At 36.4% G+C, this 19,607-nt stretch overlaps 2 protein-coding genes across 5 annotated transcripts; both read left to right on the forward strand.

Moving 5' to 3' along the window:
• Window positions 1-289: 289 nt before the first annotated feature.
• LOC144849261 (amine oxidase [flavin-containing]-like) lies at window positions 290-19,036 on the forward strand. 4 transcript variants are annotated; one of them, XR_013613962.1, is made up of 15 exons: window positions 290-534; window positions 4,185-4,279; window positions 4,660-4,800; window positions 5,403-5,507; window positions 5,924-6,015; window positions 6,199-6,340; window positions 6,640-6,792; window positions 7,278-7,437; window positions 7,557-7,653; window positions 7,837-7,890; window positions 8,160-8,217; window positions 8,354-8,451; window positions 8,759-8,832; window positions 8,926-8,988; window positions 18,703-18,773. XR_013613962.1 is itself a non-coding variant. In XM_078706339.1 (15 exons), exons 1-15 carry the CDS (start codon window positions 489-491, stop codon window positions 18,847-18,849), a joined length of 1,563 nt encoding a protein of 520 aa, XP_078562465.1. In that variant the 5' UTR covers window positions 290-488; the 3' UTR covers window positions 18,850-19,036. The 4 variants fall into 4 exon arrangements, 2 of the variants coding, with proteins under 2 accessions (XP_078562465.1, XP_078562464.1); XR_013613963.1 differs by lacking the exon at window positions 18,703-18,773 and adding an exon at window positions 9,405-9,474; XM_078706339.1 differs by having other exon boundaries at window positions 8,721-8,832; window positions 18,703-19,036.
• On the forward strand, window positions 10,506-17,069 carry LOC144848217 (amine oxidase [flavin-containing] B-like). The gene is made up of 4 exons (XM_078704929.1): window positions 10,506-10,717; window positions 16,332-16,426; window positions 16,738-16,848; window positions 17,019-17,069. Exons 1-4 carry the CDS (start codon window positions 10,672-10,674, stop codon window positions 17,067-17,069), a joined length of 303 nt encoding a protein of 100 aa, XP_078561055.1. The 5' UTR covers window positions 10,506-10,671.
• Window positions 19,037-19,607: the final 571 nt, after the last annotated feature.

Below are 19,607 nucleotides of genomic sequence, written 5' to 3' on the forward strand. Positions count from 1 at the left end.
TGCGCATTTCAAAGGCTTTCTAAATAGAAAATAGACCTCTGCTGTTTGAGTAATATTGAAGTAAATAACTTCAAAGCGCAAGCACCATTGCATTAATTAGGGTTAAACGGGTTAATTTATGTGAATGAATATCATTTTTTTTTCTCTGAAAAAATGTGTACGCGCTCGTGCGTCTTTGCGAAATTTAACAGTAATTCTTTGTAGATACAATTCCTTCTGAATATGATGATTATCACGCAGATTCACATTCAGACCAAGTGGACCAGATTTGGTTAGAAAGTTGCTTATTGACATAATGGTACACTAAATCGCTACCTAAATTGACCAATCACCAACGACGTCCCTCGGATTAAATCATTCATTGTGATCACTGCGCCGCCGCAGAACATAACGCTTATTAATACTACTGATAACATTATACTGTACCATAGTGCAAAACACAGTACACATTGTAGTAACATACCTTACATAGCTTTTCGAAAGTAATCATGGCAGAAACAAAAGACGTTATCGTTATCGGAGGCGGAATTAGCGGTAGGTATGGTTTGTATGTGAGTTGCACCGTTTCTATATCTAGGCCTACTGAACAATGGTACATTACTGAATGTAAAGCCGCTACAGGCTATTTTCATAGCACACTATAGTACTACATTATTATGCAACATGCATACGTGATTGTGTAATGTATGTTGTACGCTACTTTAATTTTATTACATTAAGGCTATAAATCAATCCGACATTCGACGTCACATAATTACCAATGTGAAACATACGCGTGTATAATACTGTATATCCAGCTAAAGTATTACATTTTACGTATATTTCCATTTGGCCTACTTATATGCCTACTATGACTAGGCAATTCATGGATTCATTCTGCAGAATAGGCATTTAACATCATTAAAACTAGAACATCTGCAAGTTGTTTATTTTGGTGTTCTAGATGTTCGGAACTATGTGGTTTATATAGGTCGAAGTGTTGACACCACATTGGGTGGAAGTCAATAATAGGTTCCCTGGATAGCAGTATTCATTGTCACCTGATTTTATGTCTGGATTGAACATATTGACATGAGATAAAGTGATAGTCGAAATCAATTTGGTTACGAAGTAAAAATGCATATTAAAACCTTCAACTTTTGGTCAATGTGTTCCCTTTTATGGACCCTTAGGGCGCCCGGATTCACCTTGTTGTAGGCTTACCTTTAATTTAAAATAAATTTTAATAAAATAAATAAAGTATAGGATGAAGGTTGTGTAAATTTATGATACGAGAACTTATCATGGACCTATTCAGTCTGTCAACAAAGACAAAGTCCTTTTCTGTCTAAGTCCATACATGTCGAATAAAATATATCGATCGCCGGTTAATGTTGTTTACTTTGGAGGTTTACTGTTTCTACATTGGATCTTGGATAACTTGCCCAAAATGAATACTTTGCTGTGTTTTTTCACTTTATTAAAATAAATCACAGTCGAAAAATACGCAATAGTGATTGTCAAGTATTGGCAGCTGTAACGGTGCTTAGGCCTAACACATTGGTTAATTATGTTATGTGGTCAAAGGTGGTCGGATATGATGATGACTAGCATGTTATGAAGACAATGAAGATGTTGATCTTAATAATGTCAATGAAAACAATTATTATGAAGTCAAAGGTCATTGGTGATAACAGTTATAATCATTATTTTTAATGTTCTCAACCTGACCCAACACTATTCTACATTCTAAGCAGCATGGATTTCGAGCAAGGCGGAGCTGTGAGACACAGTTGATAGAATTTGTACATGATATCACAGCAAATATGATGGACGGTCTGCAAACTGATGTTTGTATACTTGACTTTGCCAAAGCGTTTGACAAGGTTGGACACCAGCGACTGCTGTCAAAATTGGTATGGGATCAAGGGAAAAGTGCATAGGTGGATAAAGAGTTTCCTCTATGACCGGCAACAACAAGTCGTCATTAATGGTATCATATCAAGCAGTGTGCCCGTATTATCTGGTGTCCCCCAGGGGTCAGTTATTGGTCCCTGCTTGTTCCTTTTTTATATCAATGACATAAGCTGTGGTCTCAACTCTACTATCCGGTTATTTGCTGATGACACCATGATATATACCACCATTACAAGTAATACTGATAGCGGTCTCCTGCAGTCTGATCTCCACAAACTTGAAGAATGGGGTAGGACATGGCAAATGCAGTTCCACCCAGAAAAGAGTGAGCTTCTCACAATAACAAGAAAGAAGAAGAAGAAAGTAAAGCAGAAATACACCCTATGTGGAAGCGAAATAAAGAGTGTTGATGTTGCTAAATACCTTGGCGTCAACATCTCCCAAGATATGAAGTGGAACTCCCATGTGGATGCCATAACTTCCAAGGCAGATAATGCACTCAACTTTTTGCGAAGAAACGTGTGTGTCAGGAACAAACGGATAAAAGGCCTTGCATATAAATGCTGTGTACGCCCTCTATTAGAGTATTCTAATACCGTCTGGGACCCATATAATTCCAATTTAATTGGTAAACTTGAAATGGTACAGAGAAGAGCGGCTAGATTTGCCTGCAACAACTATAAGCGCACGTCAAGTGTAACCGAAATGATGAAGGTCCTTGGTTGGGAAACCTTGGAAAAGAGGAGGAGGATAGCTCGACTGTTAATGTTCCATAAGATACACTACTGCAATGTAGCAGCCGATATGAAACTGGTCATGAAAAACACCTGTAGACCCAGTCGGAGAGAGAACAGTCAATCATACCATATTCCTCACTCAACAGTTGATTACTTTAGGTATTCATTCTTTCCACGCACTGCCATCGACTGGAATCATCTACCAGATAAGGTTGTAAATTGTACTTCTATTCTGGAATTCAAAACCCATATTGTCCAAACTTAATTAAATAGGGTACCCCTTGTCACAACTTACTCTCTGGGGGTCTCTGTCTTGGTGACAGCTCGCTGGGCACCTGGATGGCTGAGGCGGGGTAAATGGGTATCCAGCTACTTTATTCTGCCTCCTAGGTAGCAGCCCAGGAAAGTGATAGCGGTTGGCACGGACGGTAGATTTCCATAGTGTTTGATGTTGGGTACAGTTTACGCTATTTCCCTATTTACAAGGTGTCTGAATACAATACAATTATATAATAGATGGGATAGATCAAATAATTATATATATTCATACTAACATGTATATATATTTATATAAGTAAAATAAAAAAAAAAAGAGATAAGGGAAAGGGAAGAAAAGAAGATGAAAAGAGAGAAAGAAAAGTGAAAGGAGAAGTAAGGGGGAAAAAAAAAAAAAAAAAAAAAAAAGGGGAAGAAGGAGAAGAAAGAGAAAGAGAGAGGAAGAAAGGAAAAAGAAAGGAAGGGGAAAGAAAGGAAAAAGAAGGGGAAAAAAAAAATTATAATAATTATAATAATTATAATAATAATAATTATGAATAAATAAGGGAGTCAGTTTGTCTCTGTAAAAGAATAACTAAATAGAAAAGAATAACTAAATAGAAATTCTCTGTAAAAGAATAACTATAAATAGAATAATAATACACAACCAAATACAGTAGAGCTAGCAAAACAGAGTTGGAGGAGCAGAGTCTTCACATATGAAGTTGGCTCCAAATATGAAGAAGAAGAAGAAGAGAGAAAGCGAGTGATAATCTCGTTTAAATCAATATTTGGACACATACAAGTTTGGGGTCATGATGTTATGATAACATTGCTTGGTAGGCCTGCAAAAATGTTTTGCAAAAACGAGCCTTTACCAAAACTCGAATAGGCCTAAAATTTGATTAATATTAGGAGCGACGAAAGTCGCGATCCATCATGGACAAGCGAATATATGTGTATAGGCCTAACGATGAGTTAATTGGTTCCCACTAGGAGGTATCGCAAGGACGTAAGCACAAGGAAAATGAGTTGACCAATGACAAAGCGACAGTTAGGATAATCCATTGCGTTGACGTCCTTGCGTTGCGTCCTAGTAGTGGCAGCTATACAACACATTGAATTAAAGTACTTTATAGTATAGCCCAGTTGTTTTTGATAGTCGACAAGTTGTCCCTGTATTAATTTTACCAAAGATTATATTATTCTCTGATTTTTGTCCAATAGATCAGAACCAAATCCCCACTTTAACCTACTCTCATATGGATAATTTTATCATCATTTTTTTATTTAAAGGGCTGTGTGCTGCGAAGCTGCTTGCCGAGAGCGGCGTTGATGTTTTGGTACTGGAAGCTCGTGACAGAGTTGGTGGGCGCACGCACACAATGAGGGTAAATCGATAATAATGATAATATTGAAAAGAAAACAAAATTGATAAAGCTTGGTTCTACAGCTCTGTCTACACTATCAAACTTTATGTTACAACAAAATGTGATGTGCCCATATATGGACATGATGATGTCATATCACTACCATATTTAAGCATACACCCTTTTTGTCAAACTAATTTGATAGTGTAAACAGAGCTTATAACATGGAGTCTAAATAAATTCCTCCATGGTTCCAACAAGGCGACGCAATACGATGTTTTTTTTAAGATATTTGAATGATGATATTGATGAGAAATGCTGGTAATAATTTGATATTGAAAATAAATAAATAAATAGTATAAAATAATTTCAATTTTTAAATTCTGATTTGTCTACCTTAGGATTCTTCGGTGGGTGGATACGTTGATCTGGGTGGATCATACGTTGGACGCACACAAGACCGTCTGCTAAGAGTAGCAAAAGAGCTAGGCATTGAAAGTTACCCAATTGACGAGAACGCGAAGATATCGTGGTTACAGGATGTAAGATAAATTGCATGAGTGTACTTAAATAATAGTCGATTCTTATATAGAACATATAAACAAGCTCTCAATGCGCTGTACATAAATTAAAATAGACGAGAAGTGGCAATAATTTAAATTAATGAAAAACTTGAAAAGGAGAAACTGGGTCTTGTAAGAGTTTAAACACTATTTGTAGGGAATTCCACAGAGTTGGAGCTGCCACAGCAAAAGTTCTTCCACCAGATGTAGCTGTTCTAGTCTTAGGAACTTCTAGCAGACATTGGCCACCTGATCTAAGAGATCTAGTAGGCTGGTAAATATGCACAGGCTCAGATAGGTAGACTGGCGCCAAATTTTGCTGTACCTTGTATGCAAGGATTGACCCAACTGAACACTGCAATAGAATGCATATACGATCGATATGTAATATATTCTTGAAAACGTGAGACTTTCATGTGAAGATCAATAATTTGCTACTACTTTGGCTATCATAAGCACTAGGCCTTTATCGTCATAGTTTGAGGTAACGATATGTAAAATATAAATTATATGATTTAAATGTTTTTTATTGATATTTATGATATTATAATAATTTCAAAGATTATCTACTATGTCCACAGGGTAAAGTTTATCCATTCAAAGGATCATTCCCAACGTTTTACAACCCTCTTGTATGGATGGATATCAACCAAGTGATTCGAGGAATCGACAGCCTTGGTGAAAAGGTAACTATTTAACACCACCATTGCAATCATCGTGAACATTACCGTACCATGACCATGTTACCGTACCATGGCCATGTCACCGTACCATGACCATGTTACCGTACCACGACCATGTAACCGTACCATGACCATGTTACCGTACCATGGCCATTTTACCGTACCATGACCATGTTACCGTACCATGACCATGGACCATGGCCATGTTACCGTACCATGACCATGTTACCGTACCATGGCCATGTTACCGTACCATGGCCATATTACCGTACCATGACCATGTTACCGTATTAGTCAACATTATGCCGCAATCATCATCATCATTATAAAAATCAACCATCATCAGTATCGTCATAATCATTACACAAATTATCGTAATTATTATTATTATTATTGTTGACACTTGATTACGTATTCAGATTCCATCTACCGATCCTTGGGATTGTCCTGACGCAGAAGAATTGGATAACACTTTAATGCAAGATTGGATTGATAAGAATACCTTGACAAAGTAAGTAAACGGAAACGAATAAGTAAAAGAAATGAAAGAAAAAAAAGAATAAACAGAGTAGACATAGATATCGAATATGGGAAAGAAACAATGGATGAAGAGACAAAGAGACGAATAAACAAAATGTTAATGAAAGAACTGTTATACTTATCTTCACCATTGTTTAAATTTTCTTTTTTTAAGAACTGGTAATGACTTCTGTAAGACTATCTGTCAGTTAATTGTCACATCTGAGCCGACTGAAATGTCAGTGTTGTTTGTTGCGTGGTACATCAAGCAATGTGGGGGATTTGTTAGAATAATATCAACTAAATTTGGCGGACAGGTGAGTAGTTAAAATATGACACCTTCGGGAACCAACAACAAAACAGCAAATGTCCCTTTAAATAGCAGTGTTGAACTGGCCCTAGTTCGGTTCACATGAATGTGTCCTCTTCACGGGCTAGGCCGAGTGTCCCCTGATAGGAGGGTCCCAATGAGGGTTTCTTCTGCATTGTTTAGTAGGCCTACGTTTAGTAAATTACTAGTATTTAATATACAACCAACAATCAGTAACCGTCGTAAAAATGATAATTCATACAATTATTCTAACACAGAAAGTGATTTGTTTTATTGTTTATACAGGAGAAGAAATTCATAGGAGGATCGCAACAGATTTCAATCGGACTCATGAACAAGATTGGAAAGGAGCGCGTCATATTAGATAGCCCAGTATACTCACTCGACCAATCAGGAGACGTAGCTGTTATCAAAACATTGAATGAAAAGACTTACAAAGTAAGCACACTTATTTGAGGAAGAAAATATAATTTGTATTATTCGATTGGGACTTTACCGTTGAGTATAGTTTTTCCCCTTTGAGCGTTGAGATTGTTCTTAACGAGAAATCTGTTGTTAACGTTCTATTCGAATGATTTTCTGTTGAGCACAATCCGTTTACAATTATTTACCATTTAAAACAAAAAGTATTCAACGAATCTTTATATTGACTACGAAAGTTCCCAGTCGAATACGACAATTATAACAATTATTAACGGACAGATTTAAAAAAAATATATATGTATCAGCCTATACCTTTTTGTTTGCACGATAAACGTCCGCATATTCTCTAGTTACCGTTCTCGGGAAGAAGAGATTACATCATTTCTGAAATAAATGTCAATAGGCCTATACATTGTTCACTTGTTTTTACTTACTTATTCATTCATTGCTAGTTTGTCAAAAAATTTCCGAGCGCTTGATTTATTTTTTTAAATTTCCAGGCGAAACATGTAATTATAGCGATGTCACCAGGTTTAACGCAAAAGATTCATTTTAACCCTCCACTGCCACCGCTCCGAAACCAGCTTGCCGCGCGCAGTCCGATGGGCTCGGTAATAAAGTGTATGGTATATTACAAGACTGACTTCTGGAGAGATAGAGGTAGGTATTATAACTCTTGAATTGAGACCCAGTTAACTATGCATCGTAGAACTGTTAATAATGATATTGATAACACTTTATAAGAGTATTGATAACTTTTGTTAATTGTTCGTTTTTAGGGTACTGTGGTTCCTCGTGGAGTATCGATCCTGATCTTCCAGTAGAGTGGTCATTGGATGACACCAAACCGGATGGAAGTGCGCCAGCTTTAGTCACGTGAGTCAATACGTACCTCATTAATATTCATTATGCCCAACAGGCTCTAGTATAGCGCTTACCGAATATTATAGGCTATTCATTCACATATGATTCATTATAACATGGGCCAGGGAGTGGGACGATGTGTTTCCTACTAGAATGAATGATACACTTAACCTTATTTTTCTTAATTTCCTTTAGATTTATAACCGCAAACAAGGCTAGAAAGTTCTGTCAGCTTACTGAAAATGAACGGTAACGTGTTTTTGTATTATCACGTGATATATTAAAAGATTGTGATTGTTGTAAATCGAAAGAAAGAAAGCTAATACATTAAAAATATAATTTCGATATCAAAGTTGAACGTCATTCACGGCAATTGTCATTTTAAAATCAGTCAATAAATTGTAACAAACGACAATCTCATAATGCTGGGTTCAAATTTCGACACTAACCGCACATGAAACCAAATTGTGTGACGATAGAGAGGGCGCTCTAAGACTTTTATTTTTTTTTAAACCTAGACGTGATAAATTGTGTCGATATTATGCAAAAGTTTTCGGCACCGATGAAGCAATGCATGTAAGTGAATTCTTGTATATTTTATCGTCTTTATAATTATAATATATATGATTATCAAAATTATTATCAGCGGTGACGTCATTCGTCACCAGCGCGCGGCGTTGATTAAAAAATGACAAACTTATTTTATTTTTAGCCAATTAACTACGTAGAGAAAAACTGGATGGCAGAAGCGTATTCAGCTGGTTGCTACACAACTATATTTCAACCTGGAACTCTTTACCAATACGGGAGGTAATTTAGTTCTTTTTTTCTTCTAAAGCTCTGTCTACACTATCAAACTTTATGTGACAAAACATGTGATGTGCCCTAATATAGTAGTAAAATGCCCAAATATAGTAGTGATATGACATCATCATGTCCATATATGGGCACATCACATGTTTTTGTCACAGTTTGATAGTGTCCATGGGTTTGCACAGTAGAGCAACGAACTAACCAAAAACTATGTGCGTTTACATTATGAGAGGTCTTAAAATCTCGCCACTATAATTTCTTTCCAGAGAATTAAGAAGGGTAATTGGCTGTATACACTTTGCAGGTACGGAAACGGCTAGTAAATGGTCTGGCTATATGGACGGAGCTGTTGAATCTGGTGAACGTGCTGCTAGAGAGGTATTCAATCGCACATTTAATAATAGGTCTATTATACTTTTGTTATGTGATTATTATTATTATATAATTATCAATGAATTGTTGACTTTATAGATACTTTATGATATGGGAAAGTTACCGAAATCCATGATTTGGCAAGACGAACCAGAAACAAAGGTAAGAAACACAACCTTTCCCGAGTGTTTCCCGAGTGTATACTCGAGGAAACTTTTATACACGCTAGTTTTACAAAGTACTACTGTACTGCATTAAGGCCAATTTACACAGACGAGCGGTAACGATATAAAATCTATGCTATTCCTTATTATTATGACCATTTACACACAAGGCGCGCGGAGCGGACGAGAGGCTTCCGGCCGCTCAGGATGGATAATAGATACAGACGTGGGACAAGCTACGCGGTTTTCCGCTTACCGTTACCGCTCTTCTGTGTAAATTGGCCTTTAAGTTGCGTATGCCTCAAGCATAGGCATATATAAAGTATTTTAACCATACTGTAAAAAATTTAATCAACTGTTATTTACTGTTATACTGCTTTATTAAAGCTTGAATGTATTATTCTTATTTTTTAGGACTTTCCAGCGATTCCATTTCCAAAGTCGTTCGTAGAAAGGAACGCCCCGACGGCTCGCGGCTTTGTACGTTTTGTTACCAAGACAACGTTTTGGACGGCTGCCGTTGCCGGTGGAGTTTGGCTTTACAAACATTTAAATAAATAAAACGGCTGACATGTTGTTTCCAGACTAACTGAATTTATACTCGTTTCTGAATCATTAGATTGAAAATAATATGTCTACTAAATCAAATCTCTTCTAAACAATAGATGACTCTATTTCGCTTTATCTCCTTTGATAATTTTTTTAAATTACAGTAGTAGTACTATGAGATTCCTTAAAATGTATCGTCTGCAAGGTAAATTTCCATCTCACGCTATTCTTCCATCAATTCTATCATCGTTTATATCATCCTACTCGTCAATCGACATTATAGGTACGGCGCACTCACAAACCATAGTCTAACGTCATGATCCAGTGGCGTAACGAAGAGGCCTGAGGCCCCTGGTTTAGGAAACCTAACTGCCTCCACAAGTTCCAACGCTGGAGGCCTTGGGCGTTTTCAGCCTTTTCGGCATATTTTAATTTTCCTCTGGGCATTGCTCATCGCCCCCAATAAGCTCGGGGGCCTCTGGGTTTAGCCAGTGAGCGCTCACGTAGCCGTTACGCCACTGACGTCATCGTCATCGGGAAGCTTGATCTCAGGGTTTACACTTTCTATTGTCTAAAAAGTGTGGTTTATCAATGGTTATAATAAACGTATAATATACGTACGTATAATACTGATCAAGGCGCATTTCAAGGGCTTTCTTGAAAATAGCAGATAGACCTCTTCTGTTTGAGTAATATTGAAGTAGAGAACTTCAAAGCGCAATTGCATCATCCATTAGGCCAGATTAAAAAACGGGCTAATTTATGTGAATATAAATAAATATTTTTTCTATCTCTGAGAATGTGACGTGTACGCGCACGTGCGAAATAAAATTAATACTTTGTAGCAATAATCCCTTCTGAATATGATGGTATGCGCTGACGCAAACATCCCGTTCATACCGTACCAAGAGGACCAGATTTGGCGAGAAAGTGCTTATTGACATATAATGGTACACTCACTAAATTGACCAATCATCAACGACGTTCCTCGGATTAAATCACTCATTGTGATCACTGCGCCGCCGCAGAACATAACGCTTATTAATACTACTGATAACATTATACTGTACCATAGTGCAAAATACAGTACACATTGTAGTAACATACCTTACATAGCTTTTCGAAAGTAATCATGGCAGAAACAAAAGACGTTATCGTTATCGGAGGCGGAATTAGCGGTAGGTATAGTTTGTATGTGAGTTGCACCGTTTCTATATCTAGGCCTACTGAACAATGGTACATTACTGAATGTAAAGCAGCTACAGCCTCATGCTATTTTCATATCACACTACATTATTATGCAACATGCATACGTGATTGTGTAATGCATGTTGCTACGCTACGCTTTGTAGGTTTACTATTAATTTAAAATAAATTATAATAAAATAAATAAAGTATAGGATGAAGGTTGTGTAAATGTTTGATACGGGAACTTATCATGGACCTATTCAGTCTGTCAAGAAATACAAAGTCCTTTTCTGTCTATACATGTCGAATAAAATATATCGATCGTCGGTTAATTTTGTTTACTTAGGAGGTTTACTGTTTCTACATTGGATCTTGGATATCTTGCCCAAATGAATACTTTGCTGTGTTTTTTCACTTTATTAAAATAAATCACAGTCGAAAAATACGAAACTCATGAACTTGACCATCACAAGCGACGGATTATCTTTGAAACTGTCGCTTGTGATTGGTCAAAATACTTTAATTGTGCGCACGTAATTTGTTGCGTTGCGATCTAGGAAATTGTCTTCATAACATACCAGTCTTAACCATCATGTCCGATCCTTTGACCACATAACGTAATTAACCAATGTGCTAGGCCTAAGCACCGTTACAGCTGCCAATACTTGACAATCACTATTGTATTCCTGTCACTCAACAATAAAAAATCTGTCATTAGACGAAACTAAAAAATTAATCATTATTTTAATTACTACATAATTCCCTTTGTCCTTAGGCCTGTGTTTCAATTATAATTGTCATTATGTACTGTAGTATTGTTCAGCCATGGAGAATTTGGACATGGTTCTCTGCATAGACGTTATTGATTCATAGGGGAAGCGAATGATAGCCTCATTTTTAAATCAATATTTGGATAGGCCTACAAAAATGTTTTGCAAAAACGAGTAACAAGCCTTTATCAAAACTAACGCGTATCGGCCTAAAATGTTATATTAGCAACGACGAAAGTACGGTGATAATAAGTGTATTCATGGACAACAAACGAATCCATGATGTATTAACATTGGTTCTCACTAGGACGTATTAGTCTAGTAGGAAATGGGGGTTCCCATGCACCCCTGAGGTATATTTTTTTGTAACCAGTGGCGTAACGCAGAGGACTGAGGCCCCTGGTTTAGGATCGCTAAGTGGTCCTCCACTACCACCACCATTTTTGGGCACATTACACTTTTTTTGTTAAACTAGTTTGATAGTTAAGACAGAGCTTTTTAATGCATGTATAAAATATGGGTTAATTATACTTTAAGTATGTCTAGTAACCAGATCAGGTTGTTAACATTTTCAAATCGTGTCCCATGGGGTTGTTTTTGATTCATTTAGTCGGCCATGTTGGTTTTAACAAATTAACATTTTTTCGCATTTCTCAGGAACCAGAGGTCGTAGAAATATAATTTGGGTACCAAAGTACTCAGAATATGTATGTTTGTATATGCTCTAATGAAAGTTTTTTGTATACAATTACGGGAAGTATGATTTTTGACCTATGACCTTGCTTTGTATGATTTTTGACCTATGACCTTGCTTTTAAATGGTGTCCATATCTAAAAAACCGGTTGTCATAGAAACTTAATTTTAATCTCAAATTATGCAGAATAACAACATTTATATTCATGGTAATGCAAAAGTTCGGCCAAAAATGATCGGAAATGAAATTTTTTGACCTTTGACATAATTTCATTTACATTTTTACACAATTTTGTCCATATTTTAGAGCATTAGCAGTTCTCGATAACTCTCAGACATAGAAATATAATTCTGCAACGTTGTTTTTTAATTTAAAAAATATGTCCTCTTGTTCTTGAGTTCTCGTCCATATCAAAAAACATGTTGCCATCAAGTTTATCAAATCCTTTTATAATTTTGAAAATGTGTATGACATCTGACCTTTCTCTTCGGTATGCTACAGTAGGAAGATTCAGTTATTTCAATCCGTCTGGGTAGGATAAATGCCTTATCTCAGGAATAAGTCGTGTGGCTCGTGGTTGCACCTTTTCTAATAGAGCTTCATCTTTCTTATACAATGGATACCAAGCTGTATTGCAGTATTCCAATGTTAGTCTTATAATGGTTTTGTAAAGTTGGATGAAACCTTTCTTTTGTAGTGATTTGAATGATCTTTTGATCATTCCCAGCTTAATATTTGCTCTTCTTGCTACATCACTTGCATGGAGACATATCAAATGTGACTCCCAGGTATCTCACTTTATCCTCCACTTTGATTGGTTTCTGTGTTGTTCCCTCATCCATTGTATATTCATGATGTTGATTATTCTTCCCATAGTGCATAACTTCGCATTTATTTTTGTTGAAGGGCAGCTGCCACTTCTTTGACCAATCCATGACTGCTTGGACCTCACTTTGTAAAGCGTCAGCATCTTCTGGGTTGTCTACAATTCTAAATAATTTTGTTTCGTCAGCAAAGAGTTTGAGGTCGGAAAGAACGACATCTGGAATTCCGCTTGTGATATTTACACTTTGTGATAGTTCACCATTTACTGTAACTTTCTGTGATCGTCCAGTCAAATATTTCTCTATCCATCGGTACAGGTTACCTTCGATGCCATATGATTTGAGCTTGCTAAGTAAACGTTGATGCGGTACACAAAAGCCTTTCGATAATCTAAATACAAACAATCAATAGAGTGACCATCATCGATGTCCTCTGTCCATTTCTCCAAGACTTCCAGCAGTTGCGTTGTACAGGACCTGCCACTACGAAAACCATACTGATCTTCGCTTAACAAGTTATTTTGATTTAGATTATTTGTAAGTGTATAATTTTTTCCATAATCTTACATACCACCGACGTCAAGATTACAGGCCTATAGTTGTTTCGGTCATCCTTCCTTCCTTTTTTGAAGATTAGTATCACTGTAGCTTTTTTCCAGCTTGTTGGAACATCACCCTCATTCATCAGCTTGGTAAAATAGTACGATTCTTTTGATGGATCACTTTTCTTGATTTTTAAGTATTTATTCCAGCATTTGCGTTTCCTCTTTACAGCTTCCAGAGCGGCTTTATTCATCCACTGTGGTTTATTACTTGTGTATTTCCTTCGCACGGGTATATACAGTCATCTATACATTTTTTCATTATATTTTCAAAGATGTCCCACGCTTCTGGTCCGGATACATTTTGTAATAGATTAATTCATTCAATTTCTTGTAATTGGTTTCTTGCCATGTCATAGTCTCCATTGTAGTAGCTTTTCGCAAGTATATCTTCATTACAAACCGACGTGTTGAATTTGATAGTCACATGGTTACTCTTGCCAATGGGGGATCCAATGGTTACGTCACTAATCAAGTCTTCCTGGTTGGCAAAAATAAGATCCAGCATACTTGGTGTTTGTCCGGTTCTAAATCTAGTTGGTTCTTGTATATGTTGGTATAAAAACAGATCGTTGATACATTCCAAGAATTTGCAAATGTTGTTAGCATCATTTCCGTATACTACATTCTGTTCGCCAATCAATGTCTCGGTAGTTAAAATCTCCTACAGTTACTAATTGTGGATAGTTTAAAGTGTTTACCTTCTCTAGCATAACCCATAGCTGTTTGTTGTTTGCCATAGAACTTGATGGGCTTCTGTATACACAACCGAATAGTAAATTAATTCCTCTGTCTTTTATCTGTATCCAAACAGACTCCTCAAGAGGTAAAGCCTGGATTTAATACCGTTAAACAAGACCGCTTGTTACCTCTTTATGAGCGAAGCAATATAAGGTCCCGGATGATTGAAACACCAGAAACCCTTGTTCCTCTGCAGTTGTATGGTCGATTGAACCCAAATTTCAAGATGGAACTGTTTTCACACCATGAAGCTCTATTAGAAAAGGTGCAACCACGAGCCACACGACTTATTCCTGAGATAAGGCATTTATCCTACCCAGACGGATTGAAATAACTGAATCTTCCTACTGTAGCATACCGAAGAGAAAGGTCAGATGTCATACAAATTTTCAAAATTATAAAAGGATTTGATAACCTTGATGGCAACATGTTTTTTGATATGGACGAGAACTCAAGAACAAGAGGACATATTTTTAAGATTAAAAAACAACGTTGCAGAACTAGGACCAGACAAACCACTTTTTCATTCAAATCAAAGCCATAAATAATTGGAATTCTCTACCTGGGCATGCTGTTGAAGCCAATACAATAAACCGATTCAAATCAGCATTGGAAAAATATTGGACAAACCACCCAATGAAGTACGACCCTTACATCAAATGCACTGAAGAAGAAATGAGGGGCAAACAAGAAACGCTTCCAGCCTCTAAACCCAAGTAAACCCAAGTAAACTGACAAAAAAAAATAGTATGTCAAAGGTAAAAAAATTATTTCCGGCAATTTTTGGCCAAACGTTTTTATTATCATAAATATAAATATGGGTATTCTGAACAATTTGAGACTAAAACCAAGTTTCTATGACAACCGGTTTTTGAGATAATGACAACATTTAAAGTTAAGGTCATAGGTCAAAAGTCCTACTTCCGGTCAGTTTTCACAAAAAACTTTCATTAGGGTGAATATAAATATGCATATCGAAAAATTATATTTCTATGTCTGATAGTTATCGAGAACTGCTAATTCTCTAAAATATGGACAAAATTGTGTAAAAATGTAAATGAAATTATGTCAAAGGTCAAAAATATCATTTCCGATAATTTTCGGCCGAACTTTTGCATTACCATGAATATAAATGTTGGTATTCTGCATAATTTGAGATTAAAATTAAGTTTCTATGACAACCGCTTTTTGAGATATGGACACCATATAAAAGCAAGGTCATAGGTCAAAAATCATAAACTTTCATTAGAGCATATACAAACATACATATTCTGAGTACTTTGGTACCCAAATTATATTTCTACGACCTCTGGTTCCTGAGAAATGCGAAAAAATGTTAATTTGTTAAAACCAACATGGCCGACTAAATGAGTCAAAAACAACCCCATGGGACACGATTTGAAAATGTTAACAACCTGATCTGGTTACTAGACATACTTGAGATTATAAAAAATCACATTGAAAAAATATACCTCAGGGGTGCATGGGAACCCCCATTTCCTACTCTACTCAAGAACGTAAGCACAGGGTAAGCGAGTTGACCAATGACAAAGCGACAGTTCGGATAACCCATTGCGCTTACGTCCTTGCGTAGCGTTCTAGTTGTGGCCCGGAACTATTACAACACAATGAAATGCCATAGTAGCCTATTTGAATTTTGATAATAATGATAATAATAAACTTTTATAAAGCGCTATTTGCTGATGTCTCACAGCGCTAAAAGACCAACAAGAATTATTGAAAAGGGTGAGATTTTAGAAGCGACTTGAATTGCATATTGATGAATATGGAGTAGAAGCTGGTTCCAAACTTGCGTGTGCAAAAAAAACCCTTAAACAAGTTGTCCATGTATTCATTTTACCAAAGATTATATTATATATTCTCTGATTTTCTTTTAATAGAGATCAGAACCGAATCTTCACTCCAACCTACTCGCATGGATAGTTTTTATTACCTATTTTTTTATTTAAAGGGCTGTGTGCTGCTAAGCTGCTTGCCGAGAGCGGCGTCGATGTCTTGGTATTGGAAGCTCGTGACAGAGTCGGTGGGCGCACGCACACAATGAGGGTAAATCGATCTACACTATCAAACTTTATGTTACAACTAAATGTGATGTACCCATATATGGACATGATGATGTCATATCACTACCATATTTAAGCATACACCTTTTTTGTCAAACTAGTGTAAACAGAGCTTATAACATGGAGTCTAAACAAATTCCTCTATGGTGTAAACTGGGTGACGCAATACGATGTTTTATTAAATATATTGTTGATAAAAAATAATGATATTGATGAGAGAAGGGTGAGGTTGATAATCGTAATAAATAATATACAATAATTTGAATTGTTTTAATTCTGATTTGTCTACCTTAGGATTCTTCAGTGGGTGGATACGTTGATCTGGGTGGGTCATACGTTGGACGCACACAAGACCGTCTGCTAAGAGTAGCAAAAGAGCTAGGCATTGAATCGTGGGTACAGGATGTAAGATAAATTTCATGGGTCTATTTAAATAATAGTCGATTCTTATATAGAGCATATAAGCAAGCTCTCAATGCGCTGTACATAAATTAAAATAGAAGAGAAGTGGCAATAATTTAAATTAATGAAAAACTTGAAAAGGAAAAACTTACTTACTTATCTACTTTCTGTAGGGGATTCCAGAGAGTTGGGACTGCCACAGCAAAAGCTCTTCCACTATGTAGATGTCCTAGTCTTATGAACTACTAGCCACCTGATCTAAGAGATCTAGTAGGCTGGTAAATATGCACAAGCTTAGATAGGTAGACTGGCGCCAGATTGTGCTGTGCCTTGTATGCAACACCTGATCTAAGAGATCTAGTAGGCTGGTAAATATGCACAAGCTTAGATAGGTAGACTGGCGCCAAATTATGCTGTTCCTTGTATGCAAGGATTGAACACTGCAACAGAAGACTGCAATAGAATGCATATACGATCGATATGTAATATATTCTTGACTTTCATGTGAAGAAGATAAATAATTTGCTACTTTGACCATCACTAGGCCTATATTGTCATAGTTTGAGATAACGATATGTAAAATTATATATACGGAAATTTTCATTTTAAAATCAGTCAATCAATAAATTGTAACAAACGACAACCTCATAATGCTGGGTTCAAATTTCGACAACCGCACATGAAACCAAATTGTGTGACGATAGAGAGGGCGCTCTAAGGCTTATATTTTTTTTAACTAGACGTGATAAATTGTGTCGATATTATGCAAAAGTTTTCGGCACCGATGAAGCAATGCATGTAAGTGAATTCTTGTATATTTTATCGTCTTTATAATTATAATATATATGATTATCAAAATTGTTTTCAGCGGTGACGTCATCCGTCACCAGCGGCGTGATTAACAAATGACAAACTTATTTCATATTTTTAGCCAATTAACTACGTAGAGAAAAACTGGATGGCAGAAGGATACTCAGCGGGTTGCTACACAACAATATTCCAGCCTGAAACTCTTTACCAATACGGGAGGTAATTTAGCTCTTTTTTTCATTCTAAAGCTCTGTCTACACTATCAGCCGTGTGCCCTAATATAGTATTAAATGCCCAAACATGGTAGTGATATGACACCATCATGTCCATATATGTTTGACAGTGTAGACAGAGCTTAACCCATGGGGCTGACAGTAGAGCAAAGAACTAACTAACTAAAAAATGCGTTTACATTATGAGAGGTCTTAAAATATATAATTTCTTTTCAGAGAATTAAGAAGGATAATCGGCTGTATACACTTTGCAGGTACGGAAACGGCTAGTAAATGGTCTGGCTGCTAGAGAGGTATTGCACATTTAATAATACTAGGTCTATTATACTTTTGTTATGTGATTATGATAATACTAGATAATTATCAATTGATTGTTGACTTTATGATATGGGAAAGTTACCGAAATCCATGATTTGGCAAGACGAACCAGAAACAAAAGTAAGAAACAAAACATTACTTTTGTATAGTTTTTCAAAGTAGGCCTACTACTGTACAACATTAAGGCCAATTTACACAGACGAGCGGTAAGGGACGTAATAACAATATAAAATATATGCTATTCCTATTATTATTATTATTATTATGACCATTTACACACAACGCGGAGCAGACAAGAGTTTTCCGCTCAGGATAGATACAGACGTGGGACAAGCTACGCGGTTTTCCGCTTACCGTTACCGCTCGTCTGTGTAAATTGGCCTTTAAGTTGCGTATTCCTCAAGCATACTCAAAAATTTAATCAGCTGTTATTTACTTTCTAAAGTGTTATTGCTTTATTATAAGCTTGAATATAATTATTATTCTTATATTTTAGGACTATCCAGCGATTCCATTTCCAAAGTCGTTCGTAGAAAGGAACGCCCCGACGGCTCGCGGCTTTGTACGTTTTGTTACCAGGACAACGTTTTGGACGGCTGCCGTTGCCGGTGGAGTTTGGCTTTACAAACATTTAAATAAATAAAACGGCTAAATGTTGTTCCAGACTATCTGAATTTATAATCGTTGTTTTCTGAATCATTTGATTGAAAATAATATGTCTACTAAATCTAATCTCTTCTAAACAATAGACGAACTCTATATCTCCTTTGATAATTTTGTTAAATTAGTAAAACTATGAGATTCCTTAAAATTCATTGTCTGCAAGGTAAATTTCCTTATCACGCTATTCTGTCATCAATTATGTATCATCGTTTATCATCCTACTCATCAATCCACATTGACCATATTGAAAAATAGAAATTTTGTGATCTTTTCTTTTCTGAATTATGTTATCCTGCCTAAATATGTTTTAATAAATAAATAAATAAATAGGTACGGCGTACTCACAAACCGTACCCTAACGTCATGATCCAGTGGCGTAACGAAGAGACCTGAGGCCCCTAGTTTAGGAAACTAACTACCTCTCCACGTTCCAACGCTGGAGGCCTTGGGCGTTTTCAGCCTTTTCGGCATATATATTTTAATTTTCCTCTGGGCATTGCTCATCGGCCCCCATAAGCTCAGGGGTCCCTGGGTTTAGCCAGTGAGCGCTCACGTAGCCGTAGACGTCATCCGCGTCATCGGGAAGCATAATCTCAGGGTTTTCTATTGTCTAAAGTGGGGTTTATCAATGCTTATATTTTATAATAACCGTACAATATACGTACGTATAATACTGACCAAGGCGCATTTCAAGGGCTTTCTTGAAAATAGCAGATAGACCTCTGCTGTTTGAGTAAT

This window comes from Antedon bifida, chromosome 7 (assembly GCF_963402885.1).
Source record: "Antedon bifida chromosome 7, ecAntBifi1.1, whole genome shotgun sequence".
NCBI classification, from domain to species: domain Eukaryota; kingdom Metazoa; phylum Echinodermata; class Crinoidea; order Comatulida; family Antedonidae; genus Antedon; species Antedon bifida.

Excerpts from the sequence above, each read along its gene's own strand:
- LOC144849261 (XM_078706339.1), top strand. The coding sequence starts at position 489 with ATGGCAGAAACAAAAGACGTTATCGTTATCGGAGGCGGAATTAGCG. Across the intron at positions 535-4,184 it reads TATCGGAGGCGGAATTAGCG|GGCTGTGTGCTGCGAAGCTG; the intron begins GTAGGTATGGTT and ends TTTTATTTAAAG. Across the intron at positions 8,452-8,720 it reads ACTCTTTACCAATACGGGAG|AGAATTAAGAAGGGTAATTG; the intron begins GTAATTTAGTTC and ends ATTTCTTTCCAG.
- LOC144848217 (XM_078704929.1), top strand. The coding sequence starts at position 10,672 with ATGGCAGAAACAAAAGACGTTATCGTTATCGGAGGCGGAATTAGCG. Across the intron at positions 10,718-16,331 it reads TATCGGAGGCGGAATTAGCG|GGCTGTGTGCTGCTAAGCTG; the intron begins GTAGGTATAGTT and ends TTTTATTTAAAG. Across the intron at positions 16,849-17,018 it reads TTGAATCGTGGGTACAGGAT|GGGATTCCAGAGAGTTGGGA; the intron begins GTAAGATAAATT and ends TACTTTCTGTAG.